Source organism: Gigantopelta aegis, chromosome 9 (assembly GCF_016097555.1).
Source record: "Gigantopelta aegis isolate Gae_Host chromosome 9, Gae_host_genome, whole genome shotgun sequence".
Classification (NCBI taxonomy): domain Eukaryota; kingdom Metazoa; phylum Mollusca; class Gastropoda; order Neomphalida; family Peltospiridae; genus Gigantopelta; species Gigantopelta aegis.
This window is the reverse complement of record NC_054707.1, coordinates 50,656,432-50,682,291: the sequence shown is the minus strand read 5'-3', so window position 1 is coordinate 50,682,291 and position 25,860 is coordinate 50,656,432. Positions and strand designations below refer to the sequence as shown.

Here is a 25,860-nt window from a genome sequence, read left to right as displayed (position 1 = left end):
ACATCTGACCTACCTGAGCAGCATATACATGTATGTTGGCGATGGTGAAGTGAGACACAGGCAGGCTGTATGAGACAACCCCTCTAGATCTGACCTACCTGAGCAGCGTAGATGTTGGCGATGGTGAAGTGAGACACAGGCAGGCTGTATGAGACAACCCCTCTAGATCTGACCTACCTGAGCAGCGTAGATGTTGGCGATGGTGAAGTGAGACACAGGCAGGCTGTATGAGACAACCCCTCTAGATCTGACCTACCTGAGCAGCGTAGATGTTGGAGATGGTGAAGTGAGACACAGGCAGGCTGTATGAGACAACCCCTCTAGATCTGACCTACCTGAGCAGCGTAGATGTTGGCGATGGTGAAGTGAGACACAGGCAGGCTGTATGAGACAACCCCTCTAGATCTGACCTACCTGAGCAGCGTAGATGTTGGCGATGGTGAAGTGAGACACAGGCAGGCTGTATGAGACAACCCCTCTAGATCTGACCTACCTGAGCAGCGTAGATGTTGGAGATGGTGAAGTGAGACACAGGCAGGCTGTATGAGACAACCCCTCTAGATCTGACCTACCTGAGCAGCGTAGATGTTGGCGATGGTGAAGTGAGACACGGGCAGGCTGTATGAGACAACCCCTCTAGATCTGACCTACCTGAGCAGCGTAGATGTTGGCGATGGTGAAGTGAGACACAGGCAGGCTGTTAGACGTCTCCAGGGCCATGTGGCTCACTATGATGCCCTCGGCCAGGTGTCCGGCACGGTACAGAATGTTCGCCAGGCTGATCAGTGATGTGTCCTGCAAACACACACATTCTGTAGTTTAAAAACTTAGGGGCTTTTGGTTTTGCTTAATATTAATTGACCAAAAAGGTATATTGTTTATTGCTAGTAGGTTTCGTAACTCGGGGGAAAAGATTGGGGTAGCGATGGGTACTTAAAGGCTCGCAATGATGCCTCATTACCATTTCAACGTAGATGAGTTACAAGATGCCAAGACTAAGCCTGCCGAATCAAAACATTGCAATAGGCTGCCTCCAGTTAGGTGAATCGCAGTCAGCAGTTGCACGCCACATGAACGTCCATCAGAGCACCATTTCACGTCTCTGGGACAGGTACCAACAGTTTCAATCAGCTGAAGACCGCCCCAGAAGTGGAAGACCTCGCATAACAACTGCAGCACAAGATTGCTACATCCGGGTTCTGCACTTGCATTGTCGAACTGCCACAGCAACGAACACTGCTGGACGCCTACCTGGTTTGAGAAGGGTGTCTGCACAAACCATTGGGAATTGACTTCGATAAGCTGGTTTACGGGCTAGGAGACTGTATGTTGGCCCCGTCCTGCAACGTCAACATCGACATTTATGTGTTCGCTGATGAACAAATGTACAGGGGTGGAACTTGGGAAACTGGCGGCGAGTATGGTGCCGTGACGAGTCACGTTTCCTTCTACCGCGACGTGATGGACGACGTGTTTACAGACACCGCAATGAACATTTTGCCAACAACTGCATCGCCCAAGTTGACAGATACGGTGGAGGGAGTGTCATGATGTGGGGAGCCATCTCATGCACCAGCAGAAGTGAACTTGTGTTCGTACAAGGCAACCTGACAGCTGTACACTACCGGGATGAAATTCTTCGTCGTCACATGCTTCCCATTTTGGATCGACAGAGAGAACTCTTTCAGCATGACAATGACATGCCACATACGGCATGTGTAACAATGGATATCCTACAGAACATTAATGTGCTGCCATGGCCATCAAGATCACCAGATCTCAACCCCATTGAACATCTACGGGACGAACTGGACAGACGTGTATGCCAGCGTGACCCAGAGCCTCAGACGCTTCCGCAACTGTCACATGCACTGCAGGAGAAATGTTTTATGTAACGCCGCACTCAACACATTTTATTTACGGTTATATGGCATCAAACATGGTAATGAGAGAGGAAATCTGCTGTCGCCACTTCATGGGCTACTCTTTTTGATTAGCAGCAAGGGATCTTTTATATGCACCATCCCACAGACAGGGTAGTACATACCACGACCTTTGATATACCAGTTGTGGTGCACTGGCTAGAACGAGAAATAGCCCAATGGGCCCACCAACAGGGATCGATCCCAGACCGACTGCACAGTGAGCGAGTGCTGTACCACTGGATTTCATCCTACCCCCTGCACTGCAGGAAGAATGGGCTAGGATTCCGTGTGTTCGGATTCAGCGACTCATTCAGTCTATGCCAAGGAGATGTCGCGCAGTGATTGCTGCTGCTGGTGGCCACACAAGGTACTGATTTCAGCACCCTTGTGCGCTGTTTGGTGACAGAAACGCCTCCACTGCAGTCAGTCCATAGCAAGATCATTGTGACATACTAATGTCAAATTTGATTGTGATACGATCATAAATAACGAAATTATGCCACTTTGTATTAAAGAGATAATTCCATGAATATTTCGCCTATGCGTTTCTTTTTTGATTGAGTATATATTGTGCATTATGAGTAATACTTTGATGTAATTTTTTAATTTATGCAATCCTCCTGTAAATTATCATATCACGTGTAAATAATTATTTTTGTATTTTACCCTCATATGCTGTTGGTGAATAGCCAGAGTGAAATGAACTGTTCTATTCTGTTCTAGTTAAGTCAACTCTATAAATGTTTCTTGCAAACACTCATACTTTCTACCTTATAAAAAGAACACTTTGATATAGTAATTTGAGGAATTGGGATATGAACTTCTAACAGTTATTGGTAGACAAGAAGAGGGAAGCAAAAATAATTTAATCACAAGTCAGAACATTTATGGCTATTTGGTGTCTTAACAGATGGGAATTTCATCATTTGGTCAAGAAAAAAAAAGAGAGGAAATCTGATAGAACCACATAGGTTACTCATATTGATAAAGCAGCAAGGGATCTTTTATATGCAGTCTCCCATAGACAGAACAGTACACACCACAGGATTTAATTTCTAAGTCATGGGGCACTGGCACTGGTATGAGTCCTTTCGTAGATGATTTTTCTGACACGAGTTTCAATAAAATCAATTTATTTTCTTGAGACTAGTGTCACAAAAAACATCTACAAAAGGACGTTGTAAAAATATCTTCTAGTTTCAACGATTCTTATAATTTTAGTATAATTATTATAAAATTCACTGCATTTTATTTTTGTCCTGTTACGTCACTCCTTCTCTCAGCTGACATATGTTACATCATTAAAAGGAATGCATGCATCATTACATATTACGTGACGTCAAGTACTACCGCTGAAGATAGAATGATGTAATGAACAGGTAGCAACAATGGCTACCTCCTAAATGACGAGACCAACTAACCAATGAAAAGGGTGCATTACCATCTTGGACCGTGTGTCAGACGTTTCTTCTAGCACGGCTTTCTGACACCTTTCTACTGGTTGATTGAATTAGCATATTTTCACTGTCATTCTGTTGGACTGGCAATTATTTTACATTTACATTCACATATTAGTTTGAGTTAATCACGTTAGGTCCGGCAGGTTTTGAGTCAGGCCTGCATAATCTGTCGTTTCCCTGGACCGAATGTCCGGCCAGTTTCAAAGTTAAAGTTTTTTTGAGAGCACAGTGATGTATTGATCATTGCATATCAGACATTTGGTAATTTTGACATATAGTCTTAGAAAGGAAACTTACTGCATTTTTCCATTAGTTGCAAGGAATCTTTTATATGCACCATCCTAGACAGGATAACACATACCACAGCCTTTGATATACCAGTCGTGGTACACTGGCTGGAACAAGAAATAGCCCAATGGGTCCACCGATGGGGATCGATCCCAAACCAACCACGCCCTACCACTGGACTTATGTCTCCCTCCAGCTAATTTCAATCATTGGAACAGGGTTTGAATTTCACCACGGTACTGACGGCGATTGCCGTAGGTGCCCTCCTTACTTGCCGCTATGCCCCTAAAATCTTATGGTGTCAACGGCAAGAAAAATGTCGCGCTGCCTTACTTGGTTTGTCACCGTCCCCTTTGGATTTTTTGTTTTTAAAACCCAGTATTTTATTATTTATAAATGACACAAAATCTAACATGGAAAATCACATCTATCGAAGTCGAGCTGCTTGCTGACACACGAAATGACAGGTCAGTTATATCAGGATGTAAAACAAAATGTGATGAAAATGCCCCAAAAAATTATGTTAGTTACAGTAGTTTAAGTTGACGACATTCATAAATATATTCTTTGTGATTTTAAATATCATATTAATCAATGTATCTTTTCGACTTGGCAAGATGACTGGGACGTTGCGGTCACGAACAAGCTTCATTCTGTCAAGCTAGTCCTGAGAGAGTGGCAGTCATCCTACTGGCAGTGCAGGAAGGATGAAGTAGTCTTGTCCCGTGCCCGCATATTTGAAACATTCATTTTTTTTAACCCTCTAGTGCCCAAGTACTCAAAATAAATACCAAAAATTATCATATTCATTCAACTTACAGGTGTTAGTGTACATTGAACACTTCCATTTGATTTTATACTTTTCATACATTTGTATATATTTGGGCATTTAAGGAAAATGTAGCATAGTATATGCTACATGTTATTAACCTTTTAAAATACATTATTATGGCATATATCTGTATCAAAAATAAACATTAGAGTCCAAAACCATTAGTTTAAATATTTTTTTGTCTCAGAAACTTGATAGAAAGTAAGTTGTCTTCATGCCCCTCTTTTGAAGGATAAGTTTGCCATCGTGCCCCTCCAACTTGCCTTGATGCTCTATGTTTTGTTATTCAACCGAAGGCAACACTTGCCGTGCCTCCCTAAAATTGAAATTCGACCCCTGTTGGTAACTATTAGATGTATTACAATTATAACATCATTCATGACCTGTCAAGTCATTACCATGATTTATCCCTCTTGGTGAAAATGGCCGACATTTGAATCCAGTGTTAAGCGGTTATGTACCTTCAAGTGTCTTGGTGCGTATGTTAGAGAAAGTCTCAAGCAGTCGATGGCTTTAGCTGCATCGCCCTCCACCCGCCAGTACAGTGCAGCAAGGTTCGTCAACACCCACGACGTGGAATTCTAAAATCAATTGTCATAATCAAGAGCATAGTGACAAATTTTGCAAACAATGAAATACGTTAATGAAAAAAATTAGAGAAACAAATAATCAGTACTGATGAAACGAAAAACATCTACATTATACTTTATTAATCTAATGGATATATGGGACTATATAAGACTCCATCATATGTGGTCGTGTGGGATAGAAAAGGTACACCCATGGTGGTGGAAATTTCAACCTGGGATGAGGCTAGCCGAGTCCTATACTTTTTCTTTTCTATCCCACATGATCGCATATGATGGGAGTCTTTTTCTCTCATTCATTTGGTAAATAAACCCTTTATTTTACACGAAAAGACAAAGAAGGCTGAACAAGTAAATTTTCTTTTTTTCATTTTATCGTAAATAAACTGCACTATTATATTTGCTGTGTTTGTTTCATGTGTTAAATAAAATTTAACACTACAAATTAACAAGATAACTTTTATAATGAAGGTTTTAATAACAAAATATATTAATTTAAAACTGTGTCTAATGACCTCGCATCACCATCTAATATTAATACGACTTCATATATTACCACCGACATCATGTTAAATGCAAGCACGTGATATTCCATGTAAGATAGAAATTTCTTAAATTGCTTTCTTTCATGGGATAGTTCTGTCTCATATACCTGAGGATGAGAGAATAATTATTCCAAGCTATCTTAACCAGAGTTAACCAACGAACAATGTTAAATAATTTACAACATAGGCACAACATAAACCATATGAATGAGCAAATCTAATTTATAACTTTTTAATTTAAAAAGCAAAAATGATTCCCTCAAATGACTGCAATAATGTTTTACCCAGTGGCAAAACAACTGCTCCTGGTAAAGCTCCTGACCTTCAGCAATTTATATCAGTTTCAGCAACTGCCATCAGTGCTATAGTTAAGTTTGAGCCATGGTACAGTAGGATTGGAGCAAGTTGGTAATTTGTATATGGTGAACTGACTATGCAAATTGGGGCTAGTAGTCATCATATAAGCCACAATATTCCCAAAAGAAATGTTCTCATTCAGTTTGGAATATGCCATTCAATGTAAATGCAATTTTCACAAACTCTCAAATAAATGATACAACAAATACATACTTTTATTCGTGTGGGGAGAGAGAGAGAGAGAGAGAGAGAGAGCGAGAGAGAGAGCGAGAGAGAGAGAGAGAGAGAGAGAGAGAGAGAGAGAGAGAGAGAGAGAGAGAGAGAGAGAGAGAGAGAGAGAGAGACAGACAGACAGACAGACACAGTGACAGAGACAGAGAGGACATAAGTAAGAAGTATAACATATTTACAAACAAGACCCATGAGTTGCAATTACTAAATCTGAACTAACATCTGCTGGTTAAATTATTGACTATTTCGAAGCACCAAAAGCAATTTACTTGCAAGTGCACTTGAATACAAACACATTTTACTTCAGTTTATGTCTCAGAAACATCTATTTCCGAACACACTCAAACACAACAAAGGTAAAAGTATTTTTTCTAACCTTTTGTAAGGCATTATAAATTCTTGTTCCCACAACTTCAACTGGCTCCTCTTCCCCACTTAGTTTCTGTAACACCTAGAATGTGCAATTGTCATAGCAATGAAAATTCTACAAACATACAGTAAAACATTTCAACATTGACACTAAATATTCTGTCAGTATGAGATAGTGTTAACATTAAATGGAATGAATAACTAGATATGTCATTAAATATTGCAAAGCCAACCAGTAAGTTCATCTGAACTAAGAATAAAAATATTTAAAACAGATTTCCATTTTAATTTAATGTTTGCCTTTTATTTTATTTTTATTTTTCATTATTTAAAGAAATCCAACATTTAACAAATTAATGTTTTGTGACCAATAACTAAAATATTTAACTAATCACCTAACTACAAAAAGGAACTTGCTTAAAGTATGACCCGATTATGAAACACTCACCTCCTTCAGACCGAGCTCAGGAGAATAGTCAAGCTCCTCTCGGTAGGCGACCCCCGGCAGGTGGTCCAGTCCAATCAACGTTGACACCTTCTCCGGGTCACACAGAGGGTCATGGAGATTTCGCTTGATGGTTGTCTCAAAATCCACATGTTCATTAAGGCTAAATGCAAAATCCACATGTTCGGTAAGGCTAAATGCAAAATCCACATGTTCGGTAAGGCTAAATGCAAATCCACATGTTCGGTAAGGCTAAATGCAAAATCCACATGTTGGGTAAGGCTAAATACAAAATCCACATGTTTGGTAAGGCTAATTACAAAATCCACATGTTGGGTAAGGCTAAATGCAAATCCAAATGTTCGGTAAGGCTAAATGCAAAATCCACATGTTCGGTAAGGCTAAATGCAAATCCACATGTTCGGTAAGGCTAAATGCAAAATCCACATGTTGGGTAAGGCTAAATACAAAATCCACATGTTTGGTAAGGCTAATTACAAAATCCACATGTTCGGTAAGGCTAAATATAAAATCTATATGTTCAGTAAGCATTCTGAGAGTACTGCTAAAGTAATATACATCCCCTGCCTAGCCCAACAAATGTTCATATCTCCTAAGTTAAAGGGCCGTTAACACAAAATTCATGTGCTCAGAAAGGCTAAACACAATGTCCATACGTTTACTAAGGCTATATATAATTATATATACACAAAATCAAAGTTTTGTAAGGTTCAACACAAAATCTACATGTTCGGTAAGGCTAAACACAAAATCCACAATACGATTAAGTTATATATTTACACAAAATTAATATGTTCTGTAAGGAAGAAAGAAGGAAATGTTTTATTTAATGACACACTCAACACATTTCATTTATGTTATATGGTGTCAGACATATGGTTAAGGACCACACAGATATTGAGGGAGGAAACCCACTGTCGCCACTTCATGGGCTACTCTTTTCGATTAGCAGCAAGGGATCTTTTATATGCACCACCCCATAGACAGGATAGCACATAGCCTTTGAAGTACCAGTCGTGGTGCACTGGCTGGAGCAAGAAATAGCACTGACAGGAATCGATCCCAGACCGACTGTGCATCAAGCGAACGCTTTATCATTGGGCTACGTCCCGCCCATGTTCTGTAAGGCTAACACAAATTCTACATGTTCAGCAATGCCAAATCTAAACATTAATCGGAGTTCATGCACACAGACAGTGGCAAATCGGAACCTATACAAATTGCATTCAGTACGTTTCCACGGCCATTAATAAAAGTTAACTGGAGATCTTAAAAGTTAAAATTTGTAGGCTCAGGCATACCATGGTGACAAGCTAACAAAACATTACATTAATTTTCTTTTTTATTTAGACATAAATGCTATGGTCTAGTGTATCAACAAAAATCTATCAACAAATTTAAATGTAGTAAAAAGTTGTAAATTATTAGTACATGTCATGTCATGTCAAAACGCGTGCCTTTATGATGAACATAAATACTGAACCATCTTCATATTGAATACAGACAGAAAGTGAATTGACAAGACATTGTAAACACTTTAAAATAGCAATAAATAAGATATTTATCACTCACTCTATTCCTTTGGCTGACACTGATAACCAAGTGCTAGTGAACTGGCGGAATTCAATATTCTCAATTTCTGTACAATCCTCGGCTCCCCAGTCCAGTTTGTATCTCTCTTTAACATGGATTGACGTATCTAAAAACAACATGGTTAAACGTACTGATAAACTAATACAAATCAACAAATCTAAAAATTTAAACATAAAACACACAATTAAACAGAATCTTAATACTGATAAACTAATATGAATCAACGAATCTAAACATAAAATACACGGTTTTATTACCCTCCTGGTGAAGATATAGCGGTGTCGTACAAATTTCGTACGCACCACCAGGTGCGTATTACAAACTGTATTTTGATTTGTCAACAGGGAACAGTCAATTTCGATTGGTTGGACAGCGACCTTATTAGCATAATGGGACTATTTTTTCATTTATAATTAATGTCAAGGTCATTAACATCCACAACATTTACTACAAATGTCATTCCCGATTCAGCAATGTCATTCATTAAAAGTTGATGTAAACTGGACCGCGCGAGAAATATTTTTAAATAAAAAATAAAAATAAAATAATGAACAGAACAATAATTAAACATATACTCTTCAAAAGAAGAAACGCAAAACCACATTGTCGTAACATTTGGAGAATTGATTTAATTATTGAATGGTGAGTCCGATAATTACCAAATGTTGCAGGATTGTTCACAATTCACTCTAGTCCATTGTGAGTAAGTGATAGGACACACCACCAAGGTCAAGGTCATCTGGAGTCAATACCGGGTGTGGCCTCCGCGTGTGTTGACAACTGCCTGGCACCGCCTGCCCATTGAAGCAACCAGAGTACGGATGACGTCCCGGGGGATGGTGGCCCACTCGGCCTGCAAGGCTGCTGCCAGCTCGGGCAGGGTCTGGGGCTGTGGTTGTCGCTGTCGGAGGCGTCGGTCCAACTCGTCCCATAGATGCTCAATTGGGTTCAAATCCGGTGATATCGATGGCCAAGGAAGGACATTAATGTTGTTGTTCTGTAGGAAAGCCGTTGTGAGACGTGCTGTGTGAGGCCTGGCGTTGTCATGTTGGAACACTGCGTTGGCGTTGGCCATAACTGGAACGATGTGTGGCCGGAGGATCTGGTCAATGTAGCCCTGTGCATTCAGGTTGCCCTGCACGTGGACCAGGTCAGTTCTGCCAGTGTGTGAGATGGCTGCCCACACCATGACACTACCCCCGCCGAATCTGTCCACTTCCTGCACGCAGTTTGCCGCATAACGTTCACCACGACGCCTATACACGCGACATCTTCCATCATGACGTAGGAGCAGAAATCGGGACTCGTCACTGAACCACACCTGTCTCCATCGCAGTTGAGGCCATTGTCGATGAATCTGGCACCACTGCAGTCGGAGTCGACGGTGTTGTGGTGTTAAGATGACACCTTGAACTGGACGTCTGGCACGAATTCCTACCTCACGTAGGCGGTTCCGTACGGTCTGGTCGGATATCCTGCGCAAACCTGGTATTGCTGCGGCTGTGGAGGTGGCAGTAGTCAATCGTTCCCGAAGGTGGCGTACCCGGATGTAGCGGTCCTGCCCGGGGGTAGTGACCCGTGGTCGACCGGATCTAGGGAGGTCACGTGTTGATCCATGTTGCTGGTAACGGTCCCACAGTCTGGAGATGGTGCTTGGGAACACATGGAATGCCCTGGCAACGGCCGTTCTGGATTCGCCTGCGTCTAGTCGGCCGATGGCATTGTTTCTCTGCGGTTCACTGAGACGTGGCATGTCCTGGATTGTCAACTGTCTGCCAGATACAGAGGCCAGGCAAGCGAACACCCTGCACTTTTATACTGTCGGTGTTCATGTTGCACGTGCAGACAACGCACGTGCAGTGGTGACATGGTTTGCACGTGGCTGCGTTTTTGCGAATATTCACATTTTGGAACTTTATTGTACAGTAGCTGCGTTTTATCGAATGTAACCGTGGGAATGTGTTTGGGACATGCAATGACCTTATATTCACAAAGCATGAACCGGTAGGAAACATAAAATCGGAGTTATAACCCATTTGTACCCTTTTGCGTTTCTTTTTTTGAAGAGTATATTTATTTTATTTATTATGTGGATTTTTGGTCTACAAATTGTTATTGTCAGTTGTGATTTGTGAATTCATCATTATTAAGGTCTACGACAGTCACTTTTTGGACCCTTGTTTTGGCTTCGTACACAATAAATGAAACATATCCAACGTTAATTTTTTCATATGAAATATTTGACAAAAGGTACTTTTTAAATTTTTTAAACTTAAACTTAATATTTTTTGTAGAATTATGAAAAAGTAAAATATACTGACCTGTAAACAGCGTTGTTTGCTTGTTGTAGAAATTTAACAGGGGTCAAGGTTAGTAGACTAGTTTTTATTTTAATGTGGCGATGCATTGTAATAATATAGCTAATTTTGAATTTGAATGACATCAGAATTCCAATGACGTCACATTGCACCTCCTTATAATAACCACAAACTGGGTACATGATGTTTCCGTTTTAAGAATGCTGAAAAAAATCCAATGCAAAATTCCTATTGATTTTTTTTTTTTTTCCGAACATTACTGAAGCACCTGAATGTGTTTGAAGAAAATTCTGTGATTAAAAAATTGTACCTTTTACTAAATATGGATTTTAAGTGAAATTACGGTAAGATATGCTATATTTATTGTATACAAAGCCAAAACAAGAGCACGAAAAGTGACTGTTGTCGACCTTAAAGTAATAACTTTAGGCTAGTTTTCCCGTGAACTCATCTGCTTTTGCAAGCTACACGTTTTTAACTGCAAAAACACTTATTATTCTCTTATTGGTTGGATTTTTGGTCAACAAATTGTTATTGTCAGTTGTGATTTGTGAATTCATCATTATTAGCATAACCAGTGGCGTAACGGGAACATTTGTTTCTTGGGGGCGTTTTGTTAAAATATGGAATTATGCATTAGTTTTACCCATTTTTCACCCAATATGAAAATAAACATATATTTATGCATGTACCTTACAGCTTTCTTTAAATTAAAAAAAGAAACCCGATGGAAATTTATGGGGAAGTACGTCTACATCACTCCCCTGAAAACGTCTCTGAGAAGTAGCGGAAGTACAACGAACTATTTCTCAATGCGGCGATATGTAGTCGTGCACCGGCTAGTTATGTAAATCAACATCCAGTCTTGAAATGCAAAATTGATTGATTGATTGATTTATTTTTCATAATTTGCGTGATTTAAAGGAGGGTAATAAATAAAATACCACACTCGTTTTCGCTAGATATCATTTTTACGAAACTCGTGAACTTCCCAAACGTATGTGACCTCACTTTCGTTCGGTCAGATACGTTAGGGAAGTTCACTCGTTTCGTAAAAATTATATCTAGCGAAAACTCGTATAGTATTCTATATAAACAGAATCTTAATATTGATGAAGTAATATGAATCAACGAATCTAAACATAAAATACGCGGTTAAACAGAATAATACTACTGATAAACTAATATGAATCAACGAATCTAAACATAAAATACACAGCTAAACAGAATAATAATACCACACTCGTTTTCGCTAGATATAATTTTTACGAAACTCGTGAACTTCCCAAACGTATGTGACCTCACTTTCGTTCGGTCAGATAAGTTTGGGAAGTTCACTCGTTTCGTAAAAATGATATCTAGCGAAAACTCGTATAGTATTCTATATAAACAGAATCTTAATATTGATGAAGTAATATGAATCAACGAATCTAAACATAAAATACGTGGTTAAACAGAATCTTAATACTGATAAAGTAATATGAATCAATGAACCTAAACATAAAATACATGGTTAAACAGAATCTTAATACTGATAAAGTAATATGAATCAATGAACCTAAACATAAAATACATGGTTAAACAGAATCTTAATACTGATAAAGTAATATGAATCAATGAACCTAAACATAAAATACATGGTTAAACAGAATCTTAATACTGATAAAGTAATATGAATCAATGAACCTAAACATAAAATACATGGTTAAACAGAATCTTAATACTGATAAAGTAATATGAATCAATGAACCTAAACATAAAATACATGGTTAAACAGAATCTTAATACTGATAAAGTAATATGAATCAATGAACCTAAACATAAAATACATGGTTAAACAGAATCTTAATACTGATAAAGTAATATGAATCAACGAACCTAAACATAAAATACATGGTTAAACAGAATCTTAATACTGATAAAGTAATATGAATCAATGAACCTAAACATAAAATACATGGTTAAACAGAATCTTAATACTTATTAACTAATACCTGTCTTGAACATGTATACTATTTAAAGTATTACTTTATATTTCATAAATTTGTGTTTTAATCTCTATATTATATATATCTGTAGACTGTCTTTAAACTATTGTATTATCTACATTTTCAACAAGTGCCTTGCAACTTACAGCAAAGCCAATAATGTTGGTCAAATTGATTAAATCACAGTAGCAAAGAAAGGTGGAGAGAGGGCGTTTACAATCATTATATATGTTGTTGTTTGGGGTGGGGGTTTTTTTTTTGGGGGGGGGGGGAAGTAGTCTCAGCATTAAATGTTATAAGGGGAGGGGGAAAGGAAGTTATAAAAAAACCCACAGATTTGTTGAATGGCCCCTAACATAAAGAGACAGAGACATTTTCCTATTTACCAGGCAACTCTATTTCCTTGCTGGGTTTCTCTTCACTTTTCTCAACCCAATTGACATTAACGTCAAATGATTCTGATGCTAGTGGCTGCTTCTGGTCTGATACCGTCGATTCTTTAGACACCTTCTTGCACTTTGCATTGAAATGTTTGCTTAGAAGCAACTCGAGCACTTCAACATCTTGTTTTAGGGAATCAAGGTCCTGTTGAAAGTCCTAAAAATTAAAGAAATACAATATATGTTATCAAGACAATTTTTCAATATGAATTAACAGAGGAATTACCTTACATATAAACACAACTGTTGTGCTAAAAAAACTTCTCTTTTTTTTATAATAAAGAGTAGAACTTTCAGTTATAAATGACTAATTTCAATACGAGTAGTTCAAAATATATCAATAAAATTACTACCTTACACCAATTGTTACAATTTATTGTTATGTTGTAAGAAAATATCAGTGTTACATGTTAACCATATACTCAAAAGGTTTCAATGTATAGCAATTTCTTCTTGTGATATGCTAATAAAAACAAATAAACTTATACATGGCCTCTAAACTAGATCCATGTTTTGTTAAACAGATGTACTGTGGACTCATTCTAAACTAACATACATGTACAACATAGTGAATTCTATCTAACTAGGATCCATGTAATTTTTATATATGTAAAAATTAATATACATGTATTAAATACTGTCTCTTAAAATATACATTAAATTCCGTCTTATGAACTAGATTCCACACAAAATTCATACACTAATTTTGGTGTAAATAGGAATCCATGTAATATATGAGATACTATGCTGGCTTATATACTGCAACATTTAAATGAAACTTCAATTTAGAGTATGGACTAAAATGTGACAACTCAATTTAAGCGTATACAGATGCTAATTAACAAAGTCAAACTTTTACAACATTCATGCAAAGCTGTGTTACAGTAGTCACACAAAATTAATATACTACAATTTGTAACAAGCAAACAACCATTTGATGAACAAACATCAAATATATTGTATACAATTACATGTATATGTCATATGTAATGTATGTTATTGATCAATTCACAGGATTTAAAACATTTCACATTCCTTTCAATTAATATAATGAACTTTAAATCCCAGTACAAATTCATATACACATATATTATTAAATTGAAATGCCTTTTTAAAAATTAAAAAATAAATAAAATAAATACTCCCTAAGAAAACCACCAAAAAACCCAACAAAGAAAAAACAATATAGTAAACAATTGTGTTGGATATGGTGCTTTCTTGTTATGGCAGTTTAATTTAAGGTACCGGTAAATTTTAATACTGTAGTAAAAATCGATCCATGATCCAGCAGACCTGTGCTATCCAATAGTTTAGAACTAAGAAACTCAACATGAAGAATAAAGAAATATAAGAAACAAGAGAAATTACAAATTTGAAGACGTCTTTTGTAATACAACTTGAACAACCACAATGTTCGCTCACATCACACAATAACACAAAACATCACAATTTTCCAGGCTTAAACAATAAAACTTTAAAAACTTTTCTTTGTTATATTATTTTTAAAAATCATACTTTTCTAGGCACCACATAGAAAACAAGTTTCAAAAGTCACAAAAGTTAAGTTGAAGAGTAAACAAGTACAATGTATCAACTTTACAGTCATCACATACATTTTGTTTCCATAAAAAATTGGGTCAGTCCAATATTTCAATCCCAGCAATGCTGTTTAAATAATTCTATCAAAGTACATGTAAATGTATATACAAATATATGTACTACAAACTATAACACTAAAGTACAATTTCAGTACAAAAACTAATTAGAATGTCAATATTACAAAATAAAATATACAAGACAGAAGGCAAAACTTAAAACAAGAACTCAGTAGACACTAAAACATGCCAAAAACGCAATCAATATTAAACTAAATAACATACATGCCAACACTACCGATTCATGTGGTTATTAAGTGTGTGGTTTGAGATTCCTTATACCACCTGCACAACTTTTACATCAGTCATACTGCTTTCAGCAAACAGCATCAACTTATTAAAATTTATGTACAAAGTATAAGCTTGGGTTAATGTTAACAAACAAATTAGTAAGACTACTGAACACTACATTTTAATAAAGCGTAACTTATACAATCATCATAATGCATGAGATCCAGAAAGCTTCGAATTAACCCCTTTTTTGGCTATTATTTTTCTTCTCTTTGTTTTGCCATTCTTTGCCTTGAAAACATTAATATTAACCACAAAATGTACTAGCCCATTATGAAAACTAACCATTTTCAACAATTCCTAATGAAGTCCATGGAATCTCAGAAAACATCAAAATAAAAGTTAAAAGTTAAACTTTGCTTTGTTTAACACCATCACTAGATTTATTTATCATCAGGTACTGGATGTATAACATTTGGTATTTTTTTTTAATACAGTCTTAGAGAGGAAACCCACTATATTTTTCTATTAGTAGCAAGGGATCTTTTATATGCACCATCCAACAGACAGAATAGCACATACAACAGTCTTTGATACACCAGTCATGGTGCATTGACTGAAATGAGAAATAGCCCACTAGATGCAATGACAGGGATTGATCACACCGAAATAAAACCCAAACTAATGAAACATTTTCAAAAGCATGAGCATATTTTTACCTCTTTACAAACTATACACCTGATTGGCTTCAGCTTTTATTGCCTACCTCTTTTGCTAATAAAATGCTGGCATGTACGAAATAAAGCACAAAATGATCATTGGTCGTAAAATACAATAAACTTTATTTCATGCAGTGGAAGAATAATTCTTTCAAAGAAATAGTGTCAAAACACAAAAGGAAAATGAACACTTTAAAGGGACTGTTCTCAGGTGGCTGCAATTGTTAAGACATCGTTGCTGACAAAGAGACTTCTTAATGACTATTAATTACATATTAAATAAAGATTTTGGAATAAAATATTAGTGGCCATATATTAATGTCTTTCTGATCTTTCTAGTGTTCAAGCTACTTGCAAACATTAGAAGGACCAGAAACACAATGAATATACAGACACAGATATTCTACATAAGAATCTGTATTTAATACATAATTCTAGCCATTACAAAATCTTACAATGGGAACAAACTGAGAATGGTCTCTTTAAGCAGACAACTACATTGTATGACCATGCAGACACTGAAAATATCAGTCTTACCTACACGATACTATCCAGCTTGACCTTAGAGCTCACTCTAGCTAGCTATATTTTGATATTCCAGCAATCAGGCTAATGGTAGCAATTTATATAAAATCTGCCACAATCAATTGATGCTTAATAATAAAACAAAATCAATTCCAACTAACACAATGCCATTTAGATAATAGTCAATGTTTTGAAGTATTTTTTTAATTTTTAATTTTTAATTTTTATTTATTAAAACCCATGAGCATTATTGTAACTAAACATCTTCATCGTTGATTATAGAAAACTACAAGTCTGATATCCAGCTGACATGCCAAGTTACATCTCTGCTGGTGATTACTCAAATGGGGGCTCCACCGACACAATTTTTAAATATTTGTTGTCTGAAGATGACATCTAATATATCATTATATTTCACCACCACTGGGCTCATTTGCATTCTAATTCCAAACATTTTTGGGAATATTCCTGAGGTAAGTAATTTAAGTGACACTACATTGTTCAAATTATTGACATATTAAATATGTTATGTTGCCAACACAACAGCAAACTTGTTTAATTCAACTGCATCAAGGCATTTTATGAAATGATGAGAACATCAATGCAATGAAAAAGAAAGAAGAAAAACAAAAAGGAAGAGAAAACACCCTCAACACAAACCCCAAACATCTGCACCCATGAACTGTTTGTTTACTGAAGCCGAAAAACAAACAGACATGTAGATTTACAGAAATTCACTAAAAAGGATATCTAAATGCCTGTGATTCAAATTTGACTGAAATTATAATGTATAAGATTTAAAATTTATCACAAAATGAACCATATATTAGTGTAATCAAGATTGGTACTTGGAGACTAAGCAGTGATATTTGTAAAAAAATTATTAATCACATATTTGATAAACTATAAAGAATGGTTAGGCTAAATTAGCTCATCAAAGCTTGACTCACAATTAAAAAAAAGCTAATGAATAAAAAGATCAAAGAAAGATCAAAAGAATATTAAATGGTAAGACTTATTCAAAGTACAGGGTACAAAAACAACAACTGACTTCTATTACGCAGTGTACTAGATGTACACATAAATAATATCACACTAAAATACAGAGGTAATTTCATATTGCTTTATTTTTCAGCTGATGTTTTTTTCTCATTTCACATCATGAACAACAGAAAATAAAGTCATTTGTCACAATTAAGAACAAAGTAACAAGAAAAATTGCATCATTAACATTGAAAAAGAGAATAAAAAACATGTTCTGTGGTTCATGGAAAAATGTGCAGTTGTTGTTTGTATGTTTTGTTGTGTTTGTTTATGTGTTATGTATCTAATGTGTAAAACAATATTAAGACAAACACTTCACTATACAAGTATATACTGGTAGTGATATACACATTTGTACATACACTGTTATGAAGGCTTGTAAACGATAGTGAGCAAGAGGCAATTAATTACTCGAAACACACAATAGTGACAATGCTTTCTGATAATCATTTCCACAAGGAGCTTTTGCTTTCATCTTAAAACATTGTACAACTATTCAGATTATGAAATTAGTGCAGACTATGTCAACATTAGGACAACCAAATGGATATCGTGAAAAAGAAAGTTAAAAAGATGATTATATTTTAAATTTACATACAATTCTAGTAAAGTTTATATCTGTACAAGCGGTCTAGAGATGCTTCTATATTTGTTTTGCATTTCCTTTCAGATTAAAATAAGTTGAGATCACTTCCCATTCCACAAAATGAATTTTGAGCCTTATAGAAGTCACAACTACAGAATGATGGATCCTCCATACCTGTTGTTATACAACGTAGGATACTCACAGGAGTCAAAACTACAGAATGATGGATCCTCCATATCTGTTGTTATACAACGTAGGATACTCACAGGAGTCAAAACTACAGAATGATGGATCCTCCATATCTGTTGTTATACAACGTAGGATACTCATAGGAGTCACTACTACAGAACAATGGATCCTCCATATCTGTTGTTATACATCATAGGATAAAACAGAAGTCAGAAACATTGCAGTAAGTTCTAGTTTCTCGACTAGGTATTGCTGTTACAAAATTTGGGAAACGTAGCTATTTTGTCATTTTACCTACTCCATATCAATCAATCAATCAATCACCCATTTGACTCATGCTTACATCCACTGAAGGTTCAAACACGACTGTCTTGGGCACATCTTCTTAGATTCCCTGGTGGATGTGTCAAAGATAGGGGTACTCCATATGATGAGGCAAACCCTAATAACTCAAATAGAGTCCAAACTCAATTTTGATCTAAATCAGAACTACTTCTAGGATTTCTATTAACACTAAAATATTAATGGTAGTGTTTATATCAGCTCATAGATAATCATTGTAAATATCAGCTCATAGATAATCATTGGAACTCAAAACAAAAAACATGAACCACTTCCTGCAGTTAACAGTGCTTGTACTGAATATGAATAAACCTAGATAAATCACAACTTCAAGGTGAGAAACTTAAGTAAAATAAACAATAGAGCACTTACTTCAAATATTTCAATATTAGATAGGAAAGAACCTAATTTTACAATGAAATATAAAGAAACACGAAAACATGGATTTTTTTTAACTCTACTTTATCAAGCAGTTGTCAGACCAGAGTGATAACTTGTTTTCGTCACAAGCATGGATATTAATCATTTTCAATAATTCTTTTACATATCTCACTAATCATGTAGAAAATAATTGTGTTGAAAGACAGGGAATAATAACACAATGTCAAATATTTTAATATTATACACTTCAAATTAGTTTTATGACAAATGTAACAACAGTCAATAAAGAACAATCAAATAAAAAGTAAAACTTATTAAAATATTTTCTTTTCAACAGAATGTCATTGTGAATTTTTTCAGTAATACCTATGATCATTTAAAATAAAAACTCAGTGATCCCCTTTAAAACACACACACACATACATCATATGCATCAGGAATGAAGATATGTATACCATAAAATAGTTCATATCCAATCTCACCTCCCCATCAATTAATAACATTTACTTAGGGACATTCACAATTATCAATATTTTAATTCATACCTGTGGCATCACACTATTGTTTTTCAACAATCTACAGCTGTAAACAATGCAATGTAAATGTTTTGTGTGTTCAACAAAGGGATTTGAAGCCACTACTGATACGACTGAACTTGTACACTGTAAGCAAGTATAATCCCACTGGGCCACACATCTACATTATCTAATGAGCATGTAATTTAAACCTTAAAAGTATTCATACTGAATACAACAAACACTGTTGAATACCAGAAGGAAGGAAGGAAATGTTTTATTTAACGACACACTCAACACATTTTATTTACGGTTATATGGCTTCAGACATATGGTTAAGGACCACACAGATATTGAAGGAGGAAACCCGTTGTCGCCACTTCATGGGCTACTCTTTTCGATTGGCAGCAAGTGATCTTTTATATGCACCATCCCATAGACAGAATAGCACATACCACGGCCTTTGACATACCAGCCATGGTACGTACACTGGGTGGAGCGATGTTGAATACTAAGTCACATGCATCATACTTAATACAGAAATACCACACATCCACGGCTAAGAAATTACTGGCACTGAATCAATCAGGCGAGAGCCGAAAGCATTATGTCATATTGGGTTGGGGGTTCTTAAATATTCTTTGCAATTTTAACTTCTTTTTTTTTAAATTATTTTTTATGAATCAACACTTGATCATAAATTCTCTACTACTTCATGACCATATAAGCGGCATGCTACAGAGGAGGGTGTTAATGTCATACTGTTAAAACTGACAAAACATTATTGACAACAATATACAGGGGGAAACGGTCCTCTAAAAACATTGAATTGTCCCTTTTTAAAAATATATTTTACAATTTTCATTGTGCTCTTTTCAGGAAATTGGTCCATGTGCCCTTTTATCTTTAAATGGTCTCCCCCTCCCTAAAATATTACATAGGTCCACACCCATGTGGTTTGTATGCTCATGAAAATATTGATAACTGTGAACGACCCCAATGCAAAAACACATAACTTTTCTTTTTACAACTGCAGGCATAACAAATTTGTGTGTTATCTTCATTGACAGATATCAACTATCATGATGCAGTCTACAAGTGAAAGTTTTCAACAACAGTGTACCGACCACCGATACATGAGATAATACACACCCATTCACAGAGTGCCGATAGGAGTCAAAGTAACATTACAAATAACAAGCTAATTAAACATGGAAACATCACTGGGAGAAAATAAAAACTGAACAATGTATTCAAATTGATTAAATATTAAAACAAATAAATATCCAATACTGGAGCTTTAATGGATAATCTGCTTCAATTAAATGACACTATTTTATAATTAAAATCACTGCATTTATCATCTTCAGCTATGGTTTAAAGGGTTTAACTGTAAATCAAACAAAACAAGAATCTTGAAAATACGTTGGAACTAAATGACTTAAATTACAAGTCTCTCGACTGACGACATTCTGTGCTGAAACATGATTGTATAAGAGACTAAAAGGTTAATGAAGTAGGTTGTCAGCTCTATCTTGTGATGGTAAGAAACACCACAAGGCTTGCTGAGATGAATTTCGCATTCAACCTGAACAGGATAGAACAAGTAACCTTCGTTATTGACCTATTTATTTTTATCCTATAGTTCATCAAAATCATATATTTTTCTGTAAAATCATGCACACAGATTTGTACAATCAATGTATGCAATCCAGACTTTTGCAGCATGATTTCAAACAAGATTTATGATGTCATTTCTTGCAAGAGGTTAAATTTCAGGTGTCAAAAACTATCTTTCAAATTCTTAATTCATGTTTTGGTTTTGTTGACCGCAACCCAAAAAATATGCACTGAACACATAAACAAAATATTGTTCCCAAATAACGTTTGCATGTTCATGTACTAGAATTGAACAATATATGATTAGAATTATTAAATTAAAAGTCTATTTCCTACTCCTCACTGGATGAAAACCTGTAAGCTACAAAATGTCAGAACTGGCTGTTTATAAGCTATAATCTCTGTCTCTTTACTAGTGGAAATGTATGAACAAAAGGCATTTTCATACCAACAGCAAGAACATGACGTGGGATACAGGTGACAAGGTTATAAAATTCATTATCATTACATAATAAATAAATGCCCTAAATGCCACTAGGCATGACAGGAAATATATCTCAGTATATCATCTTCTTGCCAAATAAATTTATTCATGAAGTAAATTATCAGCTAAACGGTACCGCTGTGCAGCAGCGAACCATGGAACAGTCTCTGTAATGTTACCGATTACCTCAACGTGAAACAAATAGTTATTAATTGCTCCCCTAAATGTTCAGCAACAACTATTTTACATTTTAACTGTGAAGTGATATTTGAATCTTGTGTAGCGAATTGTGTCATGAACGAATTGTTGAAATGTCTATGTTCTTCACTAATATAAATACCTGGAGTTGATCCACTCTCGGCCCAAACATACGTAGCTCCCTACCTTTCCATTTAGATCAACTGTTCAAAATTGTGCCTAAATTCCTTCACCAAAAATGTGCCCCCATTCTTTTTGGCTTAATCCTACGGGACATTCCAAATTCCATAGCACCATACCACCCTCTGCCTGTTACCGGCTATGGTTGGACTGCTGGTGCTCCCTTGCACCTGCCAGTGCAGGAGGTACCCCCTCCTACCCACCCCACACCTTTCCTGTCCAGGACAGGTGTGCGCTACAACAGCTTGCTCTGAATGTGCACGTTAAACAATTCCATCCATCCATCCATTTCCATCAGAAAGAGTCAAAAGGAGACTAGTCCAGTAGGGAACTGTGGTTCATGACAATAGGAGTTGTCTTTCCTGTTCAGCATACTTGTAGTTGTGTAATATACTTTCTCATATATTCCTGTGTAATTTACTTCTATCTTATATTCCTGTGTAATATACCTATATCATATATTTATGTGTAGTATACCTATATCATATATTCCTGTGTATCATACCAGTATCATATATTCGTGTGTAGTATATCTGTATTATATATTCCTGTGTAATATTCCTATATAATATATTCCTGTGTTATATATATGTATCATATATTTCTGTGTAATGTACCTGTATCATATATTCCTGTGTAATATACCCTTATCACATATACCTGTGTAATATACCTATATCATATATTCCTGTGTAATATACCTGTATCATATATTCCTGTGTAGTATATCTATATCATATATTCCTGTGTAATATACCTATATCATATATTCCTGTGTAATACACCTGTATCATATATTCCTGTATAATATACCTATATCACATATTTCTGTGTAATATACATATATTATATACATTCCCTGCCATACATGATTCAGTGGTCTGCTTCACCATGTGAACATGTAATAAGAATTTTTTCATATATTACAATCTTCTATTTCAATAAATTATTTTGCATGAAAAACACAAAGAACATGGAAATTAATTTTACTCTAACAACTCTAACCACAAACTAGATGTTATCTTCTTATTAAAATGGATATCCCCAATTCTACCCACCTCTGCTAGACATTGATGTTGGGGGACTATGTTTAACAGACATTATATTTGCAATAATAATGGGGGGGGGGGGGGGGGGGGGGGGGGGGTGCGGTTTGCAAGGAATCTTCATTTATATTTTTTGAGATTGAATTTATAGTATTATGCAAATTTAGGTGTATAAATGACAAAGGGTCTTGTACATGTAGTTCCATTCATTTCAATAAGAACGGATATATACACTAAGGTTCATGCTAGCAAAATTGTTCATTAGCACAAGCAAAAGAAACCTACTATAATAATGTGTAAATAAAGGGAAACAGGCATAACAAGAGATCTCCCAAACTTTTATCACCAGTTTGTTTAATCGTAAACTATTATGCACATTTCCTTTTCCCAATATTTTCAGATACAGGATAGGTTAAAGGCATTATATAAATTATACTCTACAATCAATCAGGTGTGTTTTGCTTAACTTTGACTAATACAATATCATGATACACTTCAATTACATGCTTATTTCAAATAACACAGTGATATGTAATCCTTTGATGTAAAAGTATGTATTCTTGTTTCCTATATGTATCAGTGACTGAAAAAAAATTAATGGTTAAAAACGTCATCAAACTAGTATCTGCTCATGTCTGTTGTCACCGAGATATGATAAAATGTATTTGCTGAGTTTGTTGTACAGGCAACCATCTTGAACCTGCCTCCTGGACAAATGACTGTAGCGATACAGAAATAGAATAAATTAAAGTTTAAAACCCCACTCCAGTCAGGTGGGCACACTTACATATGCCCTGTACTCTGGCTGGTTACAGCCCTCAGACTTGGTGCCATCATTGAATATCACACACTCGTCGTCTTCAATATGAAGGTCGCCTGGGGACTGGACGAATATCAGCTTTTGGTGGAGCACTCCATCAACAAATTCTAGCTTTACGTGTGGTTTCTGGCCTCCTCCCTAAAAGAAGAATGGCTATTATTAAAAAAATGAATGCTTATACAGTCACGTACAATGTAGTTACATCTTAACATTACAGTGGCGGCATGTATATGGTACACATTTTGTAATTCTTTTACTTAATAAGAAAAGCTTTCATTGTATAATTTCAATTTAAAAAAACCCAAATTTTAATTTACAAGAAAAGAACAAGTTGTACAAATTGAATCAAAATAAATTCTTAAAATAAGACTTGTGTAATTTTAATAAAAATAAGTTTGAAGAAAACATGTTGATCCTAAAAACACATCAAAATTAAACCAAAATGAATATATTTAAAAACAAATAAATAACATTAAAAAACACTAAAAAAAACAACAACCTAAAACTTACATGACAAGCAAACTGTAGGGTTTTTTGATGAGATTTTAAGGAAGAAAACTTCTCGTTGAAAACATGTTTTGGTGGGTTTTTTTTTTTAAACCTAAATATTTGTTAATCCCATCACAATCTGACCATGCTAAACAGTTTAAAGCCAGTTAAGAAAATATTAATAAAATATGAAAATAACTAAAATGCAGCATTACTCTTCATACCCTGAATTCAAGTTACAATACAATTACAATTCTGCTATATAAAACGGTAAATATATTGAGTTGGGCAGTTATTATTCTTCCACAACACCTCTTGTTTATATTTATCATAAGAGATTTTTTTATCTGAGATCTTATAAAAAAGATATTAAATATGTGAAACAAATCTTGTGCATAGATTATGTGTTTCTTGTTAGTAGAGGTGGTCCCTTGAGTTTCCATGAAGCTATGTCATCTTTTTATAATGTAATATGGAGATATGAAATTTGGTGCATCTTACATTTTAATCTATTTCAAGCTACATTTGTAAGTTTGTTTTAACCATTACAGGAATACATGTATATCATATGAACTAACCAATATTTTCTCAAATTAAATAATTACGTAAAGAAAACCACAATAATTATTTTATTTTTTGTATAAATAAAATTTCAAATATTTTAATTTTTAATTTATTTTTTAACTTTCATTTACAAAAATGGTTGCTTTTATTTAAAAATACCAGTTACATTTTATCTAACACATACATACCGGTAATAACATACATGTATTTACAAATGAACAGCACGAGACAGTTGTGCTAACAAGTTATCAAATACATGTACTGTTAAGCAACACTTGATTATCGAAATAATTATTATTCAGATTAAAGTAACAGATACACACCATGACATTACTTTGTTTTAATGAATTAACATAAAGTAATGATACATGTTACACAACAACCATGCAGGTTACAGGCAGTACTACTAATAAGCCTGGCACATTTCATTACTTGATCAATATTTTTACTCAATCTAAAGTTAACAATCAACGTGGACCAGAACAATTTCTCAATATATTGGTTTTGTTCTGTTCTGGGGTTTTCCTGCTTTGTTTGTTGCTGTTGCTGTTGTTTTAGGGATAATTAAATAATTAAATTATTGTTATATTTAAATGAACATAAAACTAAAGGGTAATGTTCAAAAATAAAAAGCTTGCCCAATAACTGACAATTAACTACATGTAATATATGTAAATGAGTATAAAAGGGATTTTGATAAGGAGGGATTCTGACTGGTAGAGGTTTTAATCTGGATTTATATTTTAGTTTTTCCTCCAACACTGAATGTAATAGTGGACCAGCCAAATATGGAAAAGGCCTGTAGAATTTTTTTTAACGGCATCGTTTGTTAATAGCAGACATTCATGTGGAATCAATCATTCATAGGATGAC

General features: G+C 35.3%; 1 protein-coding gene across 3 annotated transcripts in view; it reads right to left on the bottom strand.

The window, feature by feature from the left end:
* LOC121381141 (tetratricopeptide repeat protein 17-like) overlaps window positions 1–25,860 on the bottom strand; it is an 83,934-nt gene that overhangs the window by 4,337 nt on the left and 53,737 nt on the right. For all 3 annotated transcript variants that reach the window (XM_041510290.1, XM_041510291.1, XM_041510292.1), the window contains 7 exons: window positions 23,902–24,072; window positions 13,346–13,556; window positions 8,633–8,759; window positions 7,043–7,202; window positions 6,602–6,676; window positions 4,967–5,086; window positions 652–795 (listed from right to left, as the gene is read on the bottom strand). In XM_041510290.1, the coding sequence (XP_041366224.1) occupies window positions 652–795; window positions 4,967–5,086; window positions 6,602–6,676; window positions 7,043–7,202; window positions 8,633–8,759; window positions 13,346–13,556; window positions 23,902–24,072 (1,008 nt within the window). The remainder of the gene's footprint in view (window positions 1–651; window positions 796–4,966; window positions 5,087–6,601; window positions 6,677–7,042; window positions 7,203–8,632; window positions 8,760–13,345; window positions 13,557–23,901; window positions 24,073–25,860) is intronic.